Source organism: Phalacrocorax aristotelis, chromosome 10, assembly GCF_949628215.1.
Source record: "Phalacrocorax aristotelis chromosome 10, bGulAri2.1, whole genome shotgun sequence".
In the NCBI taxonomy this organism is placed as follows: Eukaryota; Metazoa; Chordata; class Aves; order Suliformes; family Phalacrocoracidae; genus Phalacrocorax; species Phalacrocorax aristotelis.
In genome coordinates this window covers 23651192-23674920 of record NC_134285.1, presented here as the reverse complement: position 1 = coordinate 23674920, position 23729 = coordinate 23651192, and the positions used below count along the sequence as shown (strand labels likewise).

Genomic DNA, 23729 nt, shown 5'->3' with positions numbered 1-23729 from the left:
CCAGATCTTCCTGCAGAGCAGCTCTCCCTTCTGGAGTGTCTACTTCCCGACTCAATTTGGTGTCAGCCACAAACTTCATCAGGCTACACTTGATGCCGTTATCCAGATCACTTATAAAGATACTGAATAACATTGGGCCCAATATTGATCCCTGGGGGACTCCACTAGTGACAGGTTGCCACTTGGAAAAGGAGCTATTTACCACCACCCTTTGGGTGCTGCCTGTCAGCCAGTTCCCCACCCACTGCACAGACCCCTTGCCTAGGCCATAACACATTAATTTCTCCAGGAGGAGACTGTGGGGGACCGTATCAAAGGCCTTGGAGAAGTCCAGGTAGACAATGTCCACTGCCCATCCCATGTCAGCCAGGCAAGTCACTTTGTCGTAGAAGGCCACCAGGTTTGTCAAGCACGATCTGCCTTTAGTGAAGCCATGTTGGCTTTTCCCAATCATGTGGTTCATTTGACTTGTGATGGCCCCCAGGAGGATTCATTCCATAACTTTCCCAGGGACTGAAGTAAGGCTGATGGGCCTATAGTTGCCTGGATCCTCCCTCGAGCCCTTCTTGTAGATAGGGGTAACATTTGCCTTCCTCCAGTCCTCTGGGACATCCCCCGTTCTCCACAACTTCTTGAAGATTATGGAGAGTGGCCTTGCGATGATGTCAGCCATCTCTCTCAACACCCTCAGGTGGATGGTGTCAGGGCCCATTGGTTTGTAGGCGTCAGGCTCCTGTAGTAACTCATATACTAACTCTTCCTTCACTGATGGTGGTGGGTTGGTGTTTGGATCAATCGGCAATTTTGTTCCCAAAGCCTGGGACCCAACAGTGCTGGTAAAGACAGAGGTGAAGAAGGTGTTGAGGACCTCTGCCTTTTCAGCATCATTGGTGATTGACTCTCCTTTTCCATTTAACAGTGGGCCTATGTTTTCCTTCTTTTTCTGCTTATGGTTTACATGTCTGAAGAAACCTTTTTTTTATTTTTCACTACAGCCAGTTTCAACTCGAGTTGGGCTTTTGCTTTTCTAACTGCATCTCTGCACACTCTGGCAACGCCCTTGTAGCTTTCAGTGGATAATCCTCCACTTCTCCATCTCTGGTATGCTTCCCTTTTGGGTTTGAGTAGACCCAGGAGGTCATGGTTGAGCCAAGGGGGCCTCTTGCTCTGCTTACTTCCCTTTCCTTTGTAGGGGATAAATTGGCTTTGTGCTTCCAATCGAGAGTTCTTGAAGAACTCCCAGCACTCACTAGCTCCTTTGTCTTCCATGGAAGCTTCACATCGAATCCCTCCCAGCTGAGCCCTGAGTGAACTGAAGTTTGCTCTTCTAAAATCCAGAACCCTTTGACTTTAACCCAGAGGCACTCGATAGAGCAGTCGCAATCACCACGGTTGACTTTGATACATTCAAGGTTTTCCTTAATGTAGAGTGCAACTCCTCCACCTCTTCTACCCTGCCTGTCCTTACGAAAGAGCCTGTAACTGTCCATTGCGATCCCCCAGTCATTTGAGGTGTCCCACCATGTTTCAGTTACTCCTATGATGTCGTACCCTTCTGGGTGGGCACGGAGCTCCAGTTCCTCCTGTTTGTTACCTAGACTGCGTGCATTCGTATACATACACTTGAGGTGATTGCTCTTCTGTTTCACCTCTTGGGAGACAGCTAAGGAACCTTTATCACCACACTGCTTGGCCTGACTTACCCCCCTGTTGGACGTGCTGGTGTGAGCGTTTTCGCAACGGATCCCACCCCCCAAGTCCTTCAGTTTAAAGCCCGCCTCACCAAATTAGCCATTTGAAAAAAATCCTAATAATAAGGATAATTATGTGCTTGATGAGGTTGTTAGGAAGATTATGGAGTCCTCAACATTGTAAATTTTAAAAAAAAATTCAGGCAAAGCTTTGTTAAAAAGAACATAGACATAGCAGAGTCCATGAGTCTATTTGGTTCAGAAGTTGAAGGTCTTAAGATTTATTCCAGTTCTCTTTTTCAGTAGTCTTAAGAGGTTCTGTTCTGTTTTGCTTGGGGTTTTTTTGGTTTTTTTAAAGAACCAAGCTGTAATTTGGAATAATAATGGAAAATTTTGTTCTTTCTGGTTTGTGGTTTTTTTTCTCACAGCTGTCTTACACTGCTGCCACTACAGTCTTCTGAGGGCAGCTTGCTTAAGCTGGTAGGTTGAGTGCATCCCAGCTCCAAGGTATTCTGTCTAAAGTGAATGTTCAGTTATACATTAGCCAGACATCTCAGAAGAGAAATTAATGGCCAAACTCCTCTTATGCTAGGGAGCGAGATAGGCTCTTTGGCCAGTGTTTCAGATACTAGTGTGGCAGCATGAACAAAATTTGCATAGCTCTTACTGTTTATTTGCATCAGCTAGGAAGAGACTTGGCTTTTTGAAGCCAGCGTTGTGGCCTTTGCATGTGTAAATGTTGTCAAGCACTAATACACTGAGTCTGATCTGAGAGGAGCACTGATTCTGCCTGTGTGATTGCTCTTCTGAAGGCAAAGGAGCTTCATGAAATGGATGCCACGTCCAGTCGTGTCTGGATCCTCACCAGTACCCTGTCAACAAGTAAAGTTGTAATTATTGATGCCAATCAGCCTGGCACAGTGGTGGACCAGTTCACCGTCTGCAACGCTCATGTGCTCTGCATCTCCAGCATCCCTGGTAAGTGGGGCCCAGGCACTGGCTGTGATCTGCACAGGGTCACCAGCTCACTGAGGAGTGATACATGTAGTGTCCTCACTTCAGAACTAACCCTTGGACCCTGCTGCATTCTGTAATTGTCCCTCAAAATGGTAACTCAGATCTTGCCTTCTTGTCGTACCTTTCCGTGGAGATTCCTCACTGTTGAACATTTATTAAGTGGTTCCTTTGGCACGTAACGGATGTTTCTTGGGAGCGAGAGTGAGCCTTGCCCAGGTTTGGGGGGGCTCTGTAGCTGGCCTGGATGTTGATGCTATGGATGAGGGGATTCGCCATGATGTTTACTGATGCTGTGGTATCCCCCTGGGGCAGTGAACCCTGAGGGTCAGCATCTTCCATCCATATGGTTACCTCAGGAGTACTGCTACATTTAAATTAACAGTGACAGCTAGATTTATGGGAGAATCTGTTCTTTGCCCTTCAGCGGCCAGTGAGAGTGATTATCCTCCAGGCGAGATCTTTCTGGAGGGAGATGTAAATCCCGAAGAGTCGTCTGGAACAGATGGTGTCTTGGCAGGAATCACTCTGGTGGGCTGTGCAACCCGCTGCAATGTGCCACGAAGCAACTGTTCCTCGCGTGGTGACACACCTGTGCTGGACAAGGGACAGAGTGAGTTTTGGGACATAAAACTGAATGGCAGTCCAATTATAGCTAGCTCCATATGAGCTTGTGGTCTTACAGCTGCATCCTTCTGTCCCTGAGTTAAGTAGAATCGTAGAATCATAGAATCATTAAGGTTGGAAAAGACCTCTAGGATCATCAAGTCCAACCATCAATCCAACACCACCGTGCCTCCTAAACCATGTCCTGAAGTGCCACCTCTACACATTTTTTTAACACCTCCAGGGATGGTGACTCCACCACCTCTCTGGGAAGCCTGTTCCAATGCGTGACCGCTCTTTCAGTAAAGAAATTTTTCCTAATATCCAATCCAAACCATCCATGATGCAACTCAAGGCCGTTGCCACTCGTCCAATCACTAGCAACTTGGGAGAAGAGACCAACACCCACCTCACTGCAACCTCCTTTCAGGTAGTTGTAGAGAGTGATAAGGTCTCCTGTCAGCAAGTATTTCAGAGGCCTCAAGAGGTTTTTTTAAAATGGTTCAGGAAGACCAAAGGCCCTTTTGTGCCTTTTTCTCACTCAGAGAAAAAAGGTGTGCTCTGAAGAGAAATGTACTCTTTAGAGCCCTCCTTTTTTCTCTGAGTGATCCACATCCTGCAGCCTGGTTGCAGGGGTCATATAGCAGAGTATTTTGGACAGGTGAGGTGTTTGCCCTGCTACAATTGCTTCTATTCTCATTGCCTTCTCCTCTGAACCGTAACTGACTTCACAGGAGGTCCATATGAAAACTGTAGTGATGCCCTTGCTCACTCCATACTCCAGGGGCAGCCCTGGAGAACTTCTGATGTTTTGCTAGTCACAGATTGTGCCTCACTTTAAATCCAAGCAGAAAACACTGGATGAGCTGTTGTTTCTGGTGCAGGCTCAGGGCTTGATTGAATTTGGCAAGAAAGGATAAATTAAAAAATTGACAGCCTGATTTCTATATAGGTAACTTACCAGCTATTGGGAGGAGCTGTTGACACTCTCGAGGGCAGAGAGGCCCTGCAGTGAGACCTGGACAGACTGGAGAGCTGGGCAATCACCAACCAGATGAAGTTTAACAAGGGCAAGTGCAGGATTTTTCACCTGGGGCACGGCCACCCTGGGTGTACATACAGACCGGGGAACGAGAGGCTGGAGAGCAGCTCTGCAGTGGGGGATCTGGGGGTTCTGGTCCATGGCAAGCTGAACATGAGCCAACAGTGTGTCCTGGCAGCCAAGAGGGCCAACCATGTCCTGGGGTACATCAAGCACTGCATTGCAGCCGGTTGAGGGAAGTGATTGTCCCGCTCTGCTCTGCACTGGTGCGGCCTCACCTCGAATGCTGTGTGCAGTTTTGGGCGCCACAGTACATTAAGGGTACAAAGCTGCTAGAGTGTCCAGAGAAGGGCCATGATGTTGGGCAAGGGTTTAAAGGAGAAACCGTACAAGGAGTGGCTGAAGTCACTTGGTTTGTTCAGCCTGGAGAAGAGGAGACTGAGGGCAGACCTCATTGTGGTCTGTGGTTCCTCACAAGGGGAGAAGGAGAGGCAGGCACTGATCTCTTCTCTCTGGTGACCAACGATAGGACCCGAGGGAATGGCAGGAAGATGCGCCAGGGGAGGTTTAGCCTGGGTATTAGGAAAAGGCTCTTCACCCAGAGGGTGGTGGAGCACTGGAACAGGCTCCCCCAGGAGATAGTCATGGCACCGAGCCTGACGAATTCAAGAAGCACATGGACAATGCTGTCAGAGACATGGTGTGAATTTTGAGGTTGGCCTGTGCAGGGACAGGAGTTGGACTTGGTGATGCTTGTGGATCCCTTCCAACTCAGGACATTCTATGATTCTGATTCTAGCTCATTCTCCAGTATGTCTTACACTTTTTGTCTTTTAGGTGAGGTGGCTGCTGTCTGCAATGGGAAGATCAACCAGTCCCAGTCTACTGAGGAGGCAACAGAAGCAACAGAGGTACCAGAGAACGGTACAAGCGAGGCAGAGCCTGCTCAGGCCCGGACCGGGCCCCTCACGGAGCACGTGTTTACAGATCCAGTCCCTGCACAGGCACCTCTTAGGCAAAACGGGTAGGCAGTCTGGGCCAAAGTGTCAGATCAGTCATAAGCTTTTTCATATGACAACCAGCCTGATCTTCTGATGAAGTGTTAAACTTTTTTCAGTTTTGTGCCCAAACAGTATTACAGATGGGATGACAGGCAGAGAAAGAAATGAAATGAAAATAAACATGGTTCAGCCTGCAGAAGTGTTAGCTGTTTAAGTGTAGATATTTGACCTCTCAGTATGAATTTAGACCTGCTGTTAAAACAGATCTTCCAAAGTACACATACACTTCATGTTCTTACTGAAGGAACTTATTGATTCATGTGTAAAAATTATGATTGATTTACTGTAGTAGTACCTCTAATGTGCTGTAAAGATAATGAAAAAAGCATATTCACCACCCAAAAATTCTTAAGACAATTGAGTCTGATATGATGGCGTGAGGAGCAAGGTGGAAGTCTTGGATAGAAATTGTTCCTAAATGACCAAGTTGTCCTAAGTTGTTTCTGCTGAAGTTGGAAATGATCAGAGAAAATATTGTTTATGTAATAGTACCACCAAACACTAAGTTAAGTTCTATGGATTTGGATTACTTGCTATTTGTATTGGTGGGGAAAAAAGGAGGTTTTGCAGATTGCAGATTCAGGAGTCAAGCAATTTAAAACTCTGAAGACAAGGGGCGATTTGTGTATGCAAGTGCCCTTATCTGCTTATGAATGCCAGACTGTGAGCATAGATGGGTATTCTGTGCATTGCTGCTAAAGCTTCTAATGATGTTCTTTTGCCTCTTCAGGGAGAATGGGCAGCCGAAGACAGAGTCAAACATGACACTGCCAGATCAGGAGTTGAACGGGGATGCTGCTGGGACTTGCACCAGTGCTGCCCCTACTATGTGGCTGGGAGCACAGAATGGCTGGTATGTTCCCCTTGGGCTGGCAGATCTCTCTGTCACCTCCATTCTCTGGGCTCCACTTTTCATGTGCTCACACCTTTAATTTACTTCTTGTTTCTGGAGTAGGTTTTCTTTGCTCATTGTTGTTCTGAGCCCTCAGTTCATTATAGGCACAGGGATCTAACTTAATGTCCTTAACCTAACCTTGCCTGACCTCCACCTTTCCTAGCATAAGCAGACTCAAGCCTAGTCAGGCTGAAGGTGTGGGGCCTCTTTGCTAACCCTCTCCGATTTGTACTTTCTCACAGGCTTTATGTGCACTCAGCTGTATCCAACTGGAAGAAGTGTCTGCACTCAATAAAGCTGAAGGACTCTGTACTGAGTCTAGTGTAAGTGTGCATGCCAAGGGACACTGAAGGAGAAGGTTCAGTGCCTAAGCGGTACTTTAGGTGGGAGTAGTAGCCCTTTGTCAGTCATATTCTTCATTGCGCTTCTAAGTGCATTGGTTTGTGAGGAAAGTTCCCCAAGTTTTTTTGTAATTGGAAAGGCTCAATACTGAGCCATTTTCCTGCTTAGCTGCAGAACTGACCCAATTCAATAAGAAAGATACTAAATGAGGTTAGCAGTATCAGGATATCTGGAGGAAATAAGCATGAGGAGAAAGACAAAATTTCACTAGAGTGTAAATTCAGTGGAATTTATTGAAATTGATGGAGTTTGTAGTGTGAAGGAGAAGTTAACCTCAACAGGAAATTTATGGGTAATCTTACTACAACAAAAGTAAGAGGTATGACCCTTGGCCCCTGCAGGATGTTCCTGCAAGCGCTAAACTGAATGGGAATAGTAGAGAGAACAGAAAGATGGTGTGCATGGATGTTAGAAATGATTTGTTAGTCACTCACTTCTACAGATTTTTGTAAGTATTTACTTTGCTGTGATTTCAGGCACGTGAAAGGGAGAGTCCTTGTTGCTCTAGCAGATGGAACACTAGCCATATTCCACCGGGGAGAAGGTAAGAACCAACTTAAAAAGAGAAAACCAAACTTGGCCCAAAGTGTAGCAATGGATTAAATGCTATTCTGAGTTGAGAAGGAAAGGTGCTGGCTTGTCAGAGTACTAACACACAGTTAAAATGCATAGCTATTATACACATGTAATCCTTATCCTAAAACACCTAAGGCATACTTCAACAGCATTTCTGAACAAAAACGTGTGTATGTGCTGTGTAGCACATGTGGCGTGAATGTAACACTTTCAGGAATGCATATGCTCTGCAGTTGTTTCAGGCGTGCTTGCTAAGTTTAACGCATTCACAAATCAGCTGTAACAGGGCATGCACAGGGAGCTCCACACAGCTCAGGCTGTACCTGAGCAGATCATCTGTGCAGTTGCAAACAGGCCTGCTGCTTCCCAGAGAAGTTGGACTCTGTTTAAGTAGTGGAACTGATCACTGCATACACAGCAGGCAGAGCTGGGATTCTCTAGAATTCTGAAAATCCCAAACAAATGGTGCCTTTGCATTACACTTTGTCAGTTTTTCTTGTTGCAAAAATGAGATGCCTGAGTAATCTGACATGACTTAACCTTGCCACTTCAAGATAATTTTTGAATTCTGTATTTCTTGTCCTCTTCACTGGTTTTGTTTCCCTATGACTTGAGCAGTTTCTGAGCTGTGTTCATATCTGAAAGCACATGGGAATTTGCTGTGTCTAATGTTTGCGTATTAAGAACTTAGTTATTCATTTAGTAGCGGTTTATCCAGCAAGCTGAAATACAGATTTCTGGTTTTGTGCAATCTAAATTCTGATTCAACCTTTGTCACGAGTTCAAGCCTCACCATTGACACATACAAATCATCCCCATCAGAAATAGGATGAAGCTTCATGACATAGAGGCCACCTGTCTCTGAAGGACACAGTATCTGCCTGATTAGTTAGAAAGTAAGCATGACAGAAAGAAGATTGATTCCTTAGCCTGGATTTGACACTTTGGGGAAATTACGTTGTCCGTCTCTGATATGAGGAAGCCTCACCACAAGGACTGTACGGTCCATTTCCTTTTAAATTTCTGCATAGTCTTGTTAGACTGTCTTCTTCCCCTGCTTCCCCTGTTTTTGTTGTACTTGTTAGAGAAGCCTGTTCACTTCATTACAATAAAAGGATGTTTAAATTAGCCTGATTTGGAGAGCTTTCAGCCCACCAAACTAATTGTCATGTGTTTCATAAGTATAAGGCTGTGCCCAAAGTAGTATTGTGGATTCATGGGAAGTTCACAGACATAAGTAAAATGAGCGTTTGAGTATTAGCTAAGCCTGTATACCTAGATATACATGGAAAGGTAGATGATTCTGTTGTATACTGATGTGTCATGAAGGAGATGCATCTTTCCACACTTGTTTTCACCTTAGATGGTCAGTGGGATCTCAGTAATTACCACCTAATGGACCTTGGTCACACTCACCATTCCATCCGCTGCATGGCTGTTGTGTATGATAGAGTCTGGTGTGGCTACAAGAACAAAATCCATGTTATCCAGCCTAAGACAATGCAGATTGAGGTAAGAAGGCAAATGTGTGTGTATGCATGCACATGCTTATGTTGTATTTATTCTTAGAGCTGCTTTCTGCTGCAGTGTACAAAAATGCAGAACACTTTGTATTGTTATTGCTGACTGTAGGACCCAAACTGTCAGAGTCATGTTATGACCCAGCCTGCCAGGGGTTATTTATTCCTTCCTCCCTTTGCAGAGCTTAAATCCTTAGATAAGTCTAAACTGAGCACTTTCTTTGCCTTTACTAGTGAGTCTATGGGGCCATGTACTGCACAAATGTACGTGTGTACTTTACAGCTACCCTTCATATATGGTCTAAGACTTCTCTATCTGTAGGCTTTGTGGCACAAAGGAAGAGTACAGTTAGCAAGCCCCAGTGATCCCACTTGCCTAAAGCAAAAAATGACATTTAGAGCCTTTTTGTTGAAATTGAATACAGTGGTGTTGGTACAAACCTGTTTGACAGTGCTTGGAATAATTCTAAACCAAGGCAGAAGAAGCGCTGATTCTGAGGTTCACATCAGTGAGCCAAGGCAGTTTGATCTTTGGAATTTATACGAGGGTTATGTGTTTTCCTTTTCTACAAAGCACATTGAAGGCTCTTGGTTTCTAAATGTTCTTACTCCTGAAGTGGTTTGCAAAGACCATCATTTCTGCAGAGCTGCTATACAACTCATCATTTCAAGCGAGGGATTTTCTGTGTACTGTAGTGAATTTCTGAGGTCAGCTGGCATTAACAGATTTTTCTCCAAGAGCTTTGAAACCCAAACAAGTGATCTCAGTTGAGGAAAATGGAGTATATGTGTAGATAATTGCAAACGTTTTGTGAACTCACATTGGTCCACCTATTTGGCATTTCAGAAATCCTTTGATGCCCACCCTCGGCGCGAGAGTCAGGTGCGACAGCTGGCATGGATTGGAGATGGCGTATGGGTTTCTATCCGCTTGGACTCCACTCTGAGGCTTTACCATGCCCACAGCCATCAACATCTGCAAGATGTCGACATTGAGCCTTACGTCAGCAAAATGCTAGGTAAGGCAGTAGGGACTGTCCGTAAATGGTCTGTTGCTTACTGGGATCAGAGACAAATCAAAATTCATTAGCAGACCTTGCCCAAAGTCATAACTGACTCTCCAATTCTTATGCATGCTTACTAGGCACTGGAAAGCTGGGCTTCTCATTCGTGCGGATTACAGCCCTGCTCATTGCTGGCAACCGCCTCTGGGTGGGGACAGGGAACGGTGTCGTCATCTCCATTCCATTGACTGAGAGTAAGTGACATTTATTGGAGATACTTCTATGTCTTTCCCCCCTCCCCCCCCCCCCCAAAAAAAAAAAAAAAAGACCACTTTTGCATGTTATTTTGTGCAGCATGGCAGATGGCTGCGGCAGGCTAATGCTTTCCAGACATTTTTACTCTGAACCTAACACACCTTTGATCATACTAGTGTTCAGAGAGAAGAGCCTTGAGTATGAGCAACGCTGAACTTGGTTTAATTTTTCCTTACTGAGAAATTAAGTGTTCAGTTGATTCAACCTGTTAAAACCAAAAAGGTATTTGTTACTGTCTCTTTCAGTTCAGTTGAAGCCATTTTCTTCTTGGGGAACCAATGACATCTCTACCATCTATACAGTCGTCTTTTTTGAGCATGACCTTGACAGAGTAGGCTGATGTGAACTGATTCTGTAGCTACTGGAAAGCAGGAGAAACAGAGCTTTGGGAATTGTAGTAAGTCTCCAAAAAGAGGCCATGGGATGAGAAGTCACCAGGAAGATCTCCCTGGAAATTTTGTTTTCGCATAGACATCTAAATGTCTCCGTAACAGTATTTTCCAGAAACTGACTTTAGAAAAAGCTCTATTTACTCACATTAAGGCTCAGCTTAGCTATCAGTCAAGTAGAAATTGGTATCCTATGCCAAATACAACCTGGTGAGGAGACCCAGCAGTAGTAGTTAAGAGGTGCATCTCTGGAGCTGGAAGTTTAGCTGAAGCTCTTAGTAACCCTGTTCTGTAGCTGCCAGTCAGCATCTAATTTTGAAGGTCTGTTCCATATTATAATGGAGGCATAGGATTTGAGGCTGCTTGCAGTGGCTTTTGATGGAAAGCAGCCAAACTTTCATTTTCTCACCACTGCTAGCAAAGTCTGAGAAGCAAATGGCTCTTGTATAGGAGAAGCAAACCTGTTATAATCCTCCTAGGAGTCAGGGCTGAGACAGTCTCCTATAAGGCAAGTGGAGCTGGATATGCCCAGGGCTGACACTAAGAAGCCAGTGACACAGTCATCTTTGCACATTGCAATCTCAGTCTCATTTTGGAATCGCTGTTCTAAAGCTTTTTCATTCTTGGAGCTGCTGTCCTAATTCAGAGTTAAGCTTGTTCCCTGCTGTAAACCAGTTGCATTATCTTTTGGTGTTTCTATAAAAATGTGGTAAGCAGTAAGGCCTCACTAGAAATTTTAGCAACGGATCCTTGTGACCGTGGTCCCTCTCCCATCTCAGATATTACATTTGTCCTTTTAAGACTAGAGCAAAGAGAGCAAGAACTGTGTTGGTATAAACTGATCTGAGCCTGTAGCTCCTGTTGCATTTTCTCTAGATTTTATACATTTCTGTTGCTCCCTGAATTTTCTCCCAGTAATCACCTTTTTCTTCTCTCCTGTCCTGCCTGTCTCTTCCCATGCCCCTCTGTGTTTCCACTCCTTGCCTGTGCCTAGCTGTAGTCCTCCACCGAGGCCAACTCCTTGGGCTCCGGGGTAAGTCCGTTGCCTCCTTCCTTCAGCTTTCACTCCTTCACCCATTCACCTTTGCAGTCACCTCCCCACCCTTCCATCCTGCCATTCAGCTCTCTCCATCCATTTTTCTTCATACCTGTTTCATTTTAAGTTGATCTGAGAAAAGCGACCAGAGACAGCGACGTAAATATCCTAATTTCCCATGGTTAAAAGCATTTTCATCCATCTCATCAGCCATTCCTCTGCTTTTTTTGTGTCAAGAGTACTTTATTCTTCATCAGTAGTTCCCTTATTGGGGTAGGGCATGTTTGCAATGGGACTGTAAAGGTTAATTCAGTCAAGAGAGTTCCAGGAAGCAGGAGTGGACTGTTCTTCCAAGGTCTTCCTTGGTCATGCCTGGTTTTCCAAGGATGCTTCTCTTATCAGTTCCAGGCCAATGGCAGCAGGTGCTGTGGCACCTGCCAGCTGCAAGTAATTGATGAAGAATTTTAACCAGAGGGGACTTTGATAAACGTTAAGAATAATTTGGTTTTGTGCCAGTTAAGGCAGGGTCTGAGTTCAAATTTATGCTTACCTTAGCCTCTCCAGGGTCAGAAGGAGTATTTTTGTCTCATTCTAAGACTTTTCTGTGGCTGACAGAAGCATTATCAACGTAAGTCTCCTCCTTTTAAAGCGTCTGATATTGGTTCCAGTAAGAAGTCAGATATCGAGTGAGAAGTGCTAGTACCAGCTCTGTCTGTCAATCGGATGAGCTCATCCAGTTATAGCTGCTCACAGCAAACCAAAGCACAGAGGCACAGTGAGCCTTCATCTTGGGGATCCTCCCCCTACACACACTGATTCTCATTCCTCAATCAAAATATTTGTACTTGTCTCACCATCATAGCTTGAGCCTGATAGGTAAAAGTCTCCTTTGTCCAAATCGCTTAATAATTGGAATCCAGCCCAAGCCAAAATGCAGAACTACAGATAATTAAGCAAGCAACTTGGGTCCCTCACAGAAGGTGAAAGCCTTCTGATTTTAGTGCTGTCTCTGTTTTACTGATGTGGGTGCGTGTGGGATGAAAGCATCTCCCATCCTGAGCTCTGAGCACTGGTGTCTGTTCCTTGGTGAGTGGAAGCATTCACGTTCTCGGAGCTGGACATGAAGGATGCAGGCCTCTGAGCCTACCTTGAAATGCTTGGAAGCTGTGGATGCTGAACATCTTTCAGATGTTCGTTGCTTGAGCAGCTGATCTTCTGGTGTCGTGGCTAAATCGAGGACTAAGGAAGGACCTCACTCCACTGCTGTAAGGTTTACTGGGCTGAGAGGCCCAGAGCTTTGAGGAGCCTGTGTGCTCACGACTTGGTGTGAGCAAAGGACTTAACTTGGAAACGGAGCAACTTCACCAATCCAGAAGATAGCAGTAATTCTTCTCCAGGTGCCCTTAATGTCTCATGGGTACAGTGGACACCTTTGGATACCCTGCCAGGTACAAAAGACCAGGGTTGATCCTAGGACAGTAGGTGATTTCTGGAGCCTGGTCAGGATTGCTGCTGGTGAAGCAGCTTTCACTGGGACACCTCAGAGACCTTGTCTAGCTTGCCCTAGGGTCACTCGCCCAGCACCTTGAGGGATGTGTGCCTCACTAGGAGCCAAATGCTAGGTTTGATGATAAAATGTAGTTTGTTATCGTGAGTGGATTGTTACCAGTTTGAGAGAGGGACAGTATAGTCTATTGTGGTGTCCTCCATCACATCCTTTACACAAGACCTTTAGAGAGACCTGCGCCTTTAAAGGTTTTCTTTCATGGCTCATGAGTTTTCTTTTTGCTTGAGTCCCTTCTGTAAAGGGGACTCAAAGCCATTGCTGACAATATTTCTCCTCACTGTTCCCAGCCAACAAGACCTCACCAACCTCTGGAGAGGGCAGCCGCTCTGGTGGCGGGGTCATCCATGTGTATGGTGATGACAACAGTGACAAATCTGCCAGCAGTTTCATTCCCTACTGCTCCATGGCTCAGGCACAGCTCTGTTTCCATGGCCACCGTGATGCTGTCAAGTTCTTCGTCTCTGTGCCTGGTAAGGATGAGCACAGCCCTTTCCTGTGAGGGTCTTGTCCTGCTGTCCATCCTGTGGCAGGAGCTTGAGCAGACGACTGCAGCAGATGGCTGTCCATGCCATTTCTAGTGCTTGCAGATCACTGTGGCTGAGGCATCAGTAGTTTAAACTGCAGTGACTTGTAGTTTTCACTAGCAGAAGGAATCGGACTGCCCGATTGTATCTCTGTGTGTGTGTGCCTGTGTGTTAACTGCATGTGGGCTGAGCAGAGGCACTGAAAGCACCTCTGTCCTCTCCCAGGCAATGTCCTAGCAACCCTGAATGGGAGTGTGTTGGACAGCCCTTCGGAGAACCCCAGCACAGCGGCCACAGAGACAGAGGGGCAGAAGCTGAAGAACGTCCTGGTGCTGAGTGGAGGAGAAGGGTACATCGATTTCCGGATTGGTGAGTGCCTGTGGTGGGAGGCATCTGGAAAGGCAGGAGCTCCAGGACTGTGGTTGTGGAGAGAGGAATCACTGCTGTGGGGAGTGAAATCTGAAAAGCAGTGCTCTCTGTTTCTCCTGCCTCTGGCTATGAGGGCAGATAACAAGCGTTTTCCTTGCACAGCACAAGGCTGCCAAACCCTGCCTCTGCCTCTGCCTGCAGTGCCACACAGTCTGCATTAATGGCCCTGGAAAGAATAAAACCATCTGTGCCACTGGCTCCAAACATTGCTGCCCCACTGTGGCCACCTGTGCTGCTCGAGGGTGCTCTGTGTTGTAAACATCAGCTTCCTGGAAAGGAAGGGTGGTTTTCTGGTTTTCCCTACTGCTGGAAGTGGCTTATTCCATCTGTACAGTCCTGCCTCAGAACAGCATCATGTTGCTATGAATGTTCTCCAGGCATAAAGGAAGGTCTCAGCTCATGCTGTCTGTTTTCATGCTGCCAAGACTATAACAGGGATATTAGCCTCTTTGGAAGCATTCCAGAGCAGTTCAGTTTGGGATTTTCTTTCTCACCTTTTTTTTTACTCTGTTTTCTCTCTTCAGGGGATGGAGAAGATGATGAGACAGAGGAGAATGCAGGAGACGCCACCCAGGTCAAGCCAGTACTTTCCAAGGCTGAAAGGAGCCACATTATTGTGTGGCAGGTATCATATATCCCTGAGTGAGAATTTCTTCTTTCCCACGAATATAAGCGTCCCTCCTCCCACCCGAATGCCAAGATGTACATACAGAACGCCTGCATTATACCTACTGCTGGAAACTGACCCCAGACAACTGCAACAGCTCCTGCCTTGGACTGTGACCCCCTTCTAACCTCTGAACTTGCAGCTTTCATCTTGGGCCCGTGCGCTTTCTGCGTGGTTGGATTGTTGTTCTGCTCTGGAGCTGGCATCTACAAGGAGAGAAATGGCAGTGTATTGATGAAGTGAAGCTTGGAGCTAGAACTGTGCAAAGCCTTTGCCCAGCACTTGGGAGCTGGCAGCTGGATGGGTGGTGGCTCAGGCTCTCCGGCAGGTTGCCTCACTCCCACCTGCATGAGAAGAAGTATGTCCCCCTGGCATCCCCCGCCAAAGCAGTGATGGTGAATCACAACTTCTGCAGCACTCTAGCGGAAATCCTTTCTAGTTTACCAGTGGATTCTCCACCTTATCCACCCTTAAGCACAGAACAATGTCCCGCTGACTGAGAGCAGCCAGGTCCAAGGAACCCTCAATAGAAAGGAGTGTCAGGGTTTGGGCAGCACTTCTGCTGTTTGGCTGGAGAAGGAAGCAGTGCCATTACTGTGGGGAAGACCTTCTCCATACTTGCAGATGGAAAGTCCCCCTCCTCTGCTGCTGCTGTTGTCTCAGCAGTTGTGTGCTGGGTGACTGTGGCTGGCTGGAGAGGATTGTTTGGTAGCCTCAGATGGGAGTTGGGTGTTTGATCATGGAGGCCACAAGGCCTTTGGAAACTGTGGTTTCCAAAGGGTACTGGAACCTTGCTTTTTTTAAGAGCAGAAAAGGCAGTAATCCTTCTAACTCCCCCTTCCAAAAATGCCAGACAGAAGAGAACTCTTCAGTTCATTCTGAAAGGTTCAGGAGAAAGCTATCTCTGCATAGCATTTGTTGGCTTTTAAAACACAGGTGAGGGCAGATGATGTTGGTCTGCTGTGAATTCTGCATTAACACACTGAGATTACCTTGACTCACAGGGCTGTGTCCCCATCCCAGGAACTGCTGGAGGAGATGTCTGTTCTCCTTCATGCTGTGGCTGTGGTCAGGAAAGACTGCATAGGTGCAGTCAAGGTATAGAAAGGCTGTGTCTCACCTGAGGTCACACAGAAAAAGGAATTGAGGTCAGATCTCCTGACCTCTTTTACCTAACATTGGGAGCACTGGTTACTAAGTAGTTTGAAAAGCTGGGAGTTTCTGACTCCTGAAAAGAATTGACAACTTCTGAGAAAAATTCTCATGGCCCTTCTTGTATAAGTGTGTCCTGCTTACAAGAGAAGCAGCAAAAAATGGGGCCAGGGAGAGCGGTTTTGAGCTCCAGATGCAGAATATGGCAGCTCCAGATGCAGAGGCAATGATTTGTCCTCCGTTTCTGACAGTGGAAACAGTCTTGTCTCCACAAAGGACAAGTTCTGTTTCCTTTGAACACTCCCACCTGGATGTGCAGGACTAGAGCAAGTAGCAGTTGTTAGCGATGAATTTGGTAGCTCCTGGTGGTCATGTTGTTTCCTCCCTGAGCTGTGCAGCACTGCAGGGCTCACAGGGATGTCTTTGTGCCAGTGTGGTGGTATGGGACAGCTGGGGGAAGCCTGCATCTTCTGGGAACTTCCCAGCTGTGTCCTATGCTTGTTGCCAAGGTCCAGGCTGCCCCCAAGGCTTGTGGTCTAAAGCTACTCATGTGCTGCAGGGATGCAACATTCCGATGTGGGGAAGCAGCTCTAACATGTGGCATCTGTCCTGGTGCAGCAGTACTGAAATGACTTTTGGATCCATAGTTCAGAAAAGGCTGGGGCAAGAGGACATCTCTGGAGAACAGAGGCCTCAGCTACCAAAGTACAGAGCCACATTGGTGCCCGTACTGCCTATGAGTGGCTCTGGTGACACACGCACCCACAACACTCTTCACTGAGGTAGGAAAACAGCTGGATGGTGTCCTCCAGACATTGGCACACCAGGCTCTGTGGCTGGCATTGGGCTAAGGGATGCTTGGAGCCACCACTTGCATGCTGGGGGACCTTTCACCAGGGACATTTCATCGGGGCACTGCTTACCGTGCCAGACTTCTCGTTCACTTTCCCAAAATGCTTTCTGCTAGGAAGAGCTCTTTGGATCACAACACAGAGTGCATTAAAGTTAACAAGATCAACATTTAGACCACAGATTCCACAGACATGTAACAGTTCATCAGTTAGGGCCAGGTAAGCTTCATAATTTGGGGTAATTATAGGGAAAAAAAAAAGCCCTAGTAGGCCCAGTTCCTTCGTTCTATCGACTCTTCCATAGGAAAATACAGAACTGCAATGTTCTTACCTCTCACTGTTTGTTCTCTGTCTGGTTTTAGCAGTTGAAGTGACAGTACTCAGTATCCTGTTACCCACTGGGCCCTGGCAACATAAGGAAACCAGTCTCGGGCCTCTACCAACAGGTTCCTTTCCAGCTCAGTGCATGTTTTCCTCCAAGAGAAGCACTCGTCTAAGAGGGGCAGCTACAGCCAAGTAGAACCAGCCTCTGCTGTCAGCTCCTGTGGACGTTTGGTGGCTGCTGGGCAGCAAGGTGAGAACTGACTGGCTTCAACACACTTCCCTGTCATATCTCCACTGTGATGTATGTAAAGTACCTTGTATGTTACAAAAGGATTTTAAAAAGTGTCTTAAGGCCTGTAAACTCCGCTATTTGTTCTGAAGATGGCATTCTGTAAAGAGACTGCTGTATGAATACGTTCCCTTGCTTTGTTCCCTATGCTATCAAACAACAAACCATATCTGTTCTGTATGTAATAAATGTGTTAACATCAGCAAGTGCTGGGCGTCTTGTTCCTATAAAGGCATGGGGATTTCTGCTCAGTCTTTAATAACAGCAAGACACTTAAAAGGGTGGGAATGGCAGCTCAAGTGTTCACTGTTGAGCAGTTTATTGACATGAAATGAGCTGTGAGTTGCTCACTGGGTCAGAGCAGAAGGGGCTGGTCCTGCAAGCAATAGTGCAATCTGTAGCTTCTCCCAGTGTCAGAAAGGTGGAAAAGACCACTGCTGGCTAGCTGCAGCTGTCCTTGTGGTGTCCCCTTCCAGTGAGTCGCCAGGGTTAACACATCAGGCTCAGCTTTCAATACTCCATTTGCCAATTTCCCGTCAGTACAGGGTGGTGCTTCACCAAGTCCCATAGGAGTCAGTGACGTTCAGCACTGCAGGAAGTAAGTTCCTCTTCATCCCAGCAGCACTTGGATGCGTTTGTATTTATTTTGTAGAACTGCATTAATTCAAGGGTTGTACATAGTGATAATAGCTGCTGTGCCCTGAGCAGCTCCATGACTAACACCTGCACCATGGTCTTATGCAGGCAGGGTGAGGTACAACTGGCCATGCCACCTGGTTACTAGAAGCACCTCAAAAATACTGTTTGGAAACAGACCCTGGGACCCATCCCACGTCCCTGAGGGCTGCACCCTTCGATACAGCCGGGAGCAGTTTGAGCGCGGCACTGGGTGAAGTGCAGCCATGTCTGGCACCCAGCTGGGTGGCTGGGGAAGGGGCTCACTACTGTCATCCTTCAGACAACCACCTCTGTGATGTTAAATGAACCAGGAGGCTAGAGAGTCCCGGCAGAGCAGCACGTTCTGGGCATTGAATCCAACACGTGGCAAACTGGGGCTGTGCAGCTTTCCAGAAGGGGACTTTTGCAATCAGACAAGGCTTTTGGGCTGCCCATGGCTCTGTGTGAAGGTTCTCCCCACCCTGCCAAGTGTTAAGGCCCTGAGGTCACCATCAGGCCATGATTGTCCTGCTCAGCCCCACCTAGGCCCCCACCCAGACATGGGCCCATTCCACCTGTGACCCAGGAGTCTCATCTAAGCACCGGCTGGGGCCTTCAGTCTTTGGGTGAGCTGTGCTGTAGCTGTGCCTATCTCCAGCTGCTCCTAGATGGACCCCTTGGATTTGGGAGTTTGGAATAGATAATCATCAAAGGTCCCTTCCAACCCAAGGTATTGTATCATTCTATGCCTTATGGTGTATTATCTCCATTTGCCGCTGCTCCTGGCTGGGCTTCCTGGGTAGACCCTGGACACTGGCCATTTCTTGCCTTGTCTGGGGCTGTTGGTGCACCCTGTTACCAGCACTTGGCTCTGCCCACTGTGGTCAGACTCCCTGGGCCTGCGCCCCCTCTGGGAGGGCACTGCCTGCACTGGGGTTGTGTTCAGCTCCTGGCTCGTCCCATCTAACTCACATCTACACCTCCTTTCCCGCCTCGCTTGTCCTCAGTTTGTGTGCTGGTTCAGTAGCACCTCAATCACGGCGAGCACAATAAGGCACCAGCTCAGCCCAGTACCTGGCACCAGAGGCTACGGAAACCAGAGAAGCTGTTCTCCATTGGCTGCAGTGGGAAGTGTCACGGCCTCAAACTGTTTGCGCCTTTAGCAACACTCTGGATTTTGCCTCCCCTGGACTATCCCATTGCTTCTGAAGCCAGTGAACCAGCTGTGGCACATGCCCTGCAGTGCTGCTGCCACAACAAAGGCTGGGAAGAGCTGAGCTCTTGTCCCTTTGTGCCTTGTCACAGGACCCGCTTTTAACTTGTGAGGAAAGCCTTCCCTCTTACTCCATCAGAGCCTCTGGTGAGGAACCCCATGGAAGTCCAGGTAGCCGGTATCGATCTGCTTGCTCCTGCCTGATGACAGCTTTTTTCCTGGTAGCTGAGGCCACATGTTCCCCTGTCCCATCCAGGCCTGCCATGCATGCTGGGCAGGGCAGAGAGTCCATTTTTTGCTTTCCCTCAGCAAATCCCTTCGTACTACTTGTGATTTCCAGATGCTGCAGCAAACGGAACAGCACCGCTTGACTACCAATTATGGCAGACGAACTAAATAGCTGTTTCTGTAGGGAGCTGACCTGCAGGGTTACAGACCAGAACAGCTCTTGTGCCCCCTCTGGCCACACCCAGACAAGACCCTCCAACAGCACCTGACACAGCAGCAAAATCCACAGCCACTGCACAAGAAAACGAAATGCTAACAACTGCACTAAAGCATTGCATTTTTGTAACGTTCACCAGAACATGCTGCACTGGAACATGCGGTACTTTGTGATTGGCTTCAAATAGTAAAAGCCAATCCTGTATGCTTTGTATCACCAGAACTAAAATGATTTCTCCTATCTCCTGACAGCTGTATCTGGAAATAAGAGATGCATAGCTTTGGATAAGCTTGGGATCCAAAGTCAAGTTGTGTTCCTCCCATGCTGTTCATTGCCATCATAAGTAAGTAATCCAGATGATTCTGCAGTGGTTAAGGGGAATCTGATGCTGTGTCTGCATTCGGATCTCATGATGATCTCCATGCACTGAAAAAAATACCAAGTTTTCTTAGAACCATGCTGCAGAAATAAGAAAACATTTATTTTCATTAGTAGATACATTTGTACACAGCTCTGTGAAATAATATGATAGTCTCAGTCATTTTTGTGATTTATGTGGGACTCAAATTACCTAAAAAATGTTCTTCAAAAACTAATTTTCAGGCTGTAGAGGAAACTGTGCTTCAAAGAATTGTAGCTGGATGACAGGAGCTATGCTTTTAGAGGCTCTACAGGGAACCAAGACAGTGCCTCTGCTGACTGAGACCAAAGTTATGGAAAAAATGCTGAATGTGTCTACATCGTTCCTTTCAGATGAGGTGATATACAGGACTGGGGAGAAAGCTAAGAAACCTGGATACACCATGTCACATTGGACAAGGGGGTCTTCTGTAAGATGACGTGCTTCTAACACACAGTGAGAGCACATGGGAAGCTCAGGACATAGAACAAGTTGTTATACTGGTGTCCCTGTAGCTTTTTTCTTTGCACCCTGAGGGGGAGAGGCCGTGCCCTTCTTCAGATCAATCATTGGCTCCTCTGTGATCGGTTTTCCCTCTTTCTGCCACTGCGCAAGGATCATGGCTCGGAGCAGAGGTGGGTATGGAAGGTACCGAATGGTCTCCTCTGGCACTGGGGTGAATTTCTTGAAGGCTTCCTCCTCGTGCTTTGGCACCAAACGCCAGTCATGGTACATGACTTTGTCGATCTCTCTCACTTTTTCTTCAGTTTTGCCTGAGAAAAGATGATGAACACCAGTGGACAATGCAACTGACAACAAACTCCCTCCGGGAAATGCAGCAAGTTCTGACTCTCTGGTATCAAAGATGCTGCAACAGGCAATAGTAAAGGGAATTTTTCAAAGGATTGGACAGTATCTTCCCTGCTGTACTATGGGATCCCACCTCTGTCCATGGAAATCAAAACAGAAATAGGCTGAAAGGACTCCAGGCAAGTCGTTCCAATCCTCTTAATTTAAAATGTCACTTCATCTCTGGTTCAGTTTCCATAGCTAAGAAATGGGAGTTAATGTCTCTCTACACTGATGAAAGTTCCCTGGGAAATTCAACATTAAAAATACCCAACAACTCTAAAACCTTTGAATAAGAAATGTTTCAGACACTCTAGTAACAACCATATGCCTAATATAAAGCAGCTTTAAAAAGGGAAATTCACTTACTTGACTCCAAGCGTTAATTTAAAATCCCAGTAATGTAAGTTTACTTGCCATCACTCCTGTTTTACTGATTATTTTGCCTGGAATACCCTCGTGTTCATTCTGTGCCTTGCTTTCAAAGTCTCAGAACAGTCTGTGACCGCATCTAATACCCATGGTCAGCCTACACTGGCTCTCCCACAGCCTTCCTTAGAAATGCACCCTGTGAGGGCTAGATCCCAGCATTTGAAAGTAAAATATGGAGAACTTCTGTCTTGTTAGCAGATCCGAGTAAGACACATTCCCCAGGTGGGAAGGCCGCGGTTTTCCCGCCGCTCTTCCACTCCCCCCTGCCCCCGGTCCTGCCTACAGACGCGGTCCAAACCTCGTACGCGGGAAAACAAGCCGGTTTTACCTCTGAAGGTCAGGTAGCCCCAAGCTCTTCCATGATCCATGTTCTGCAAAGAAAGCAAGCACCCGGTGAGGGCGGGGAGGGGGCGGCGGGGCGGCGGGCCGCAGCCCCGCGGGGCCTGGTTACCTCGGCCGTGTAGTCCGCCTTCGCCTTGGTGACCACCCAGTAGCAGGGCTCGTCGTGCGCCCACAGCCAGGACTTGCGGGTGACGGTGCGGCCCAGGCCGAAGCGCGGCAGGCGGCAGAGCAGGGCGAAGAGCCGGTTCTCGTTCCGCGCGTCCTCCCAGGCCCGCACCGGCAGCCGCTTCTGCGTCAGGGGCCGCCGCATCGTCTCGTAGTCCAGGGAGAAACGCTGCGACTCCCGCGGCCGGTTCTTCAGCGCCCGGTACTCGCGGATTTTCTTGGCCATGGCGGCGATAGGCCGGTGTAGCTTCTTGCGAGCCATGGCGCCGGCCGACCAGGAGAGCGCTCCGCCGAGACCGGGACGGGGACCGCGCCGCCGCCGCTTCCCGCCGCGCCCGGAAGCCGCCCCTCCCGGCGCCGGGGCGGAACGCAGGTGCCGCGGCCTCGCTACCCGGGGGACCCTCGCCGCGGGCAGGCGAGGCGGCTCCGCCCCCCTGGGGCCAGGCTCCGGCCTGCGGCCGGCGGGGCGGGCACGGGCGGCCGGGCCCTCTCGGTGGATCCCCATTGCCGAGAGCCTGGGCTAGAAAAATCCGCCTCAACAGGTTCCAGGGTATTTCAGGGCCGGGAGAAGGGGGGCTTTCAAAGCCGGAGAGTAAATCACTCAGGTAGGGTTTAGGAATATTAAAGCAGTACTGCGGGTCTGCCAGAGGCCAGGGTCAGAAGATGGATCACGAGCCAAGCTTCCCCCAGCCGCCGAGCATCGAGGCTGGCCGGCCGCACCGGCAGGGACCGCTGCCTGCGGCACGGATTTCAGCAGTAGAAAACTGCGTAGGGCTGGCTGTATTAGCCCCTGCATTTTGGCAACAGGCTGGTAAATTAAGCCTGTCAGGAGATGGGCTTTTTTCCCCATTTAAAAGCCGTATCTTGAAGGAAACGCCTCCATTCTAGAATTGCTGTAGAGTCCTTTACTCTCAGTAAGGCATTCAGGCGCACAGAGGCTGTTTTTTGTCAGCAGCCAAGATCAACTTGTGAAGGAGAAGCAGGGTGCGGGTGGTTGTGCTACACAAGTAAAACATCCACTTTAATGGCCGTTAACACTCGAAATAGGACATTTTCTCCTAATACAGCACATCTCTCTTGAAAAAGGACGGGGGAGTTGTAACAAGGAGGATATACCTGATTAAGTTGACAAACAGCAATTTAGAATAAGATACTCCGCCTCAATCCGCCAAAATTTGGGGGAAAAAGCAGAGCAATTAAATCACTTGTTACAGGGCACAGAGTGGGTAGCTCCTCTCTGGGGCTGTGCAGAACAGGTATCACTGCACAAGTATCAAGCTCGTGCCCTTTCAGGCACCTACATTCAGGTTTCTGAGGGGGCACAGAGCGGAACAGGGCACAAGAATGCTTGAAAATAGTGAAATTGGCTTAGATGCACCGAAAGGAAGTCGGCAGGAGACAGCAGGAGAGCGAGCGCGAACCGTGTTCTGAAGCCTCCCACCTCCTCATGCGGCCTAACGGGGCCCCTGGGAGACGTGAGCGCAGGTCACAGGCGCCTTCCCGCAGTGCCGGCGGCCGGACAGCGAGCTCTCCCGGGCAGCAGCGAGGTCCTTCCGTTGTTTTCCTTGAGACAAACTCTCACACGAAGAAGTCCCCCTTACTCTGGGGCTGCTGCAGAGACCTCTGCCGCAGGAGAACCCCCTTTTTTGGAGCAGCGCTCTTTGCTGCATAAGGAAGCACAAACACGGGCGGGGGCGGCGGCCCCCCACCGGAGCGGCCCGGCAGAGCGGCGGCGACCCGCTGACCGCCACCCCCGCTTACCCTGATGTGCTCAGCGCAAAGTTCTCCGGCCTGGCGACTCCTCCCGTGGGCAGGGCAGGGCGGGCTGGGGCCGAGGCCGGGACAGGCCCCAGGCCGGGGCCGGCCGGCCCC

General features: G+C 48.2%; 2 protein-coding genes across 35 annotated transcripts in view; one reads left to right on the top strand and one right to left on the bottom strand.

The window, feature by feature from the left end:
- MAPK8IP3 (mitogen-activated protein kinase 8 interacting protein 3) overlaps nt 1-17560 on the top strand; it is a 78835-nt gene extending 61275 nt beyond the window's left edge. For 29 of the 34 annotated variants that reach the window (XM_075105813.1, XM_075105807.1, XM_075105800.1 and 26 more), the window contains 13 exons: nt 2504-2669; nt 3133-3318; nt 5191-5377; nt 6145-6267; nt 6552-6632; nt 7188-7255; nt 8651-8799; nt 9655-9826; nt 9952-10065; nt 11510-11548; nt 13406-13588; nt 13868-14011; nt 14596-17560. In XM_075105813.1, the coding sequence (XP_074961914.1) occupies nt 2504-2669; nt 3133-3318; nt 5191-5377; nt 6145-6267; nt 6552-6632; nt 7188-7255; nt 8651-8799; nt 9655-9826; nt 9952-10065; nt 11510-11548; nt 13406-13588; nt 13868-14011; nt 14596-14717 (1734 nt within the window). In that variant the 3' untranslated portion in view covers nt 14718-17560. The remainder of the gene's footprint in view (nt 1-2503; nt 2670-3132; nt 3319-5190; nt 5378-6144; nt 6268-6551; nt 6633-7187; nt 7256-8650; nt 8800-9654; nt 9827-9951; nt 10066-11509; nt 11549-13405; nt 13589-13867; nt 14012-14595) is intronic. The other 5 variants (XM_075105826.1, XM_075105805.1, XR_012662558.1 and 2 more) reach the window with 4 other exon arrangements.
- A 2569-nt stretch (nt 17561-20129) lies between these two features.
- Nucleotides 20130-23664, bottom strand: MRPS34 (mitochondrial ribosomal protein S34). Its single transcript, XM_075105838.1, has 3 exons — nt 21802-23664; nt 21679-21721; nt 20130-20842 (listed from the first exon to the last, which is right to left on the bottom strand). Exons 1-3 carry the CDS (start codon nt 22360-22362, stop codon nt 20565-20567), a joined length of 882 nt encoding a protein of 293 aa, XP_074961939.1. The 5' UTR covers nt 22363-23664; the 3' UTR covers nt 20130-20564.
- Between the last annotated feature and the right edge of the window lie 65 nt (nt 23665-23729).

What these genes read in the sequence shown, in the direction of transcription:
- MRPS34 (XM_075105838.1), bottom strand. Translation starts at nt 22,362, where the DNA reads ATGGGGATCCACCGAGAGGGCCCGGCCGCCCGTGCCCGCCCCGCCGGC. An exon ending in AGGCGGACTACACGGCCGAG is followed by an intron (nt 21,722 to 21,801) that starts GTAACCAGGCCC and finishes CTTTCTTTGCAG; the next exon opens with AACATGGATCATGGAAGAGC. An exon ending in GGGCTACCTGACCTTCAGAG is followed by an intron (nt 20,843 to 21,678) that starts GTAAAACCGGCT and finishes ATCTTTTCTCAG; the next exon opens with GCAAAACTGAAGAAAAAGTG.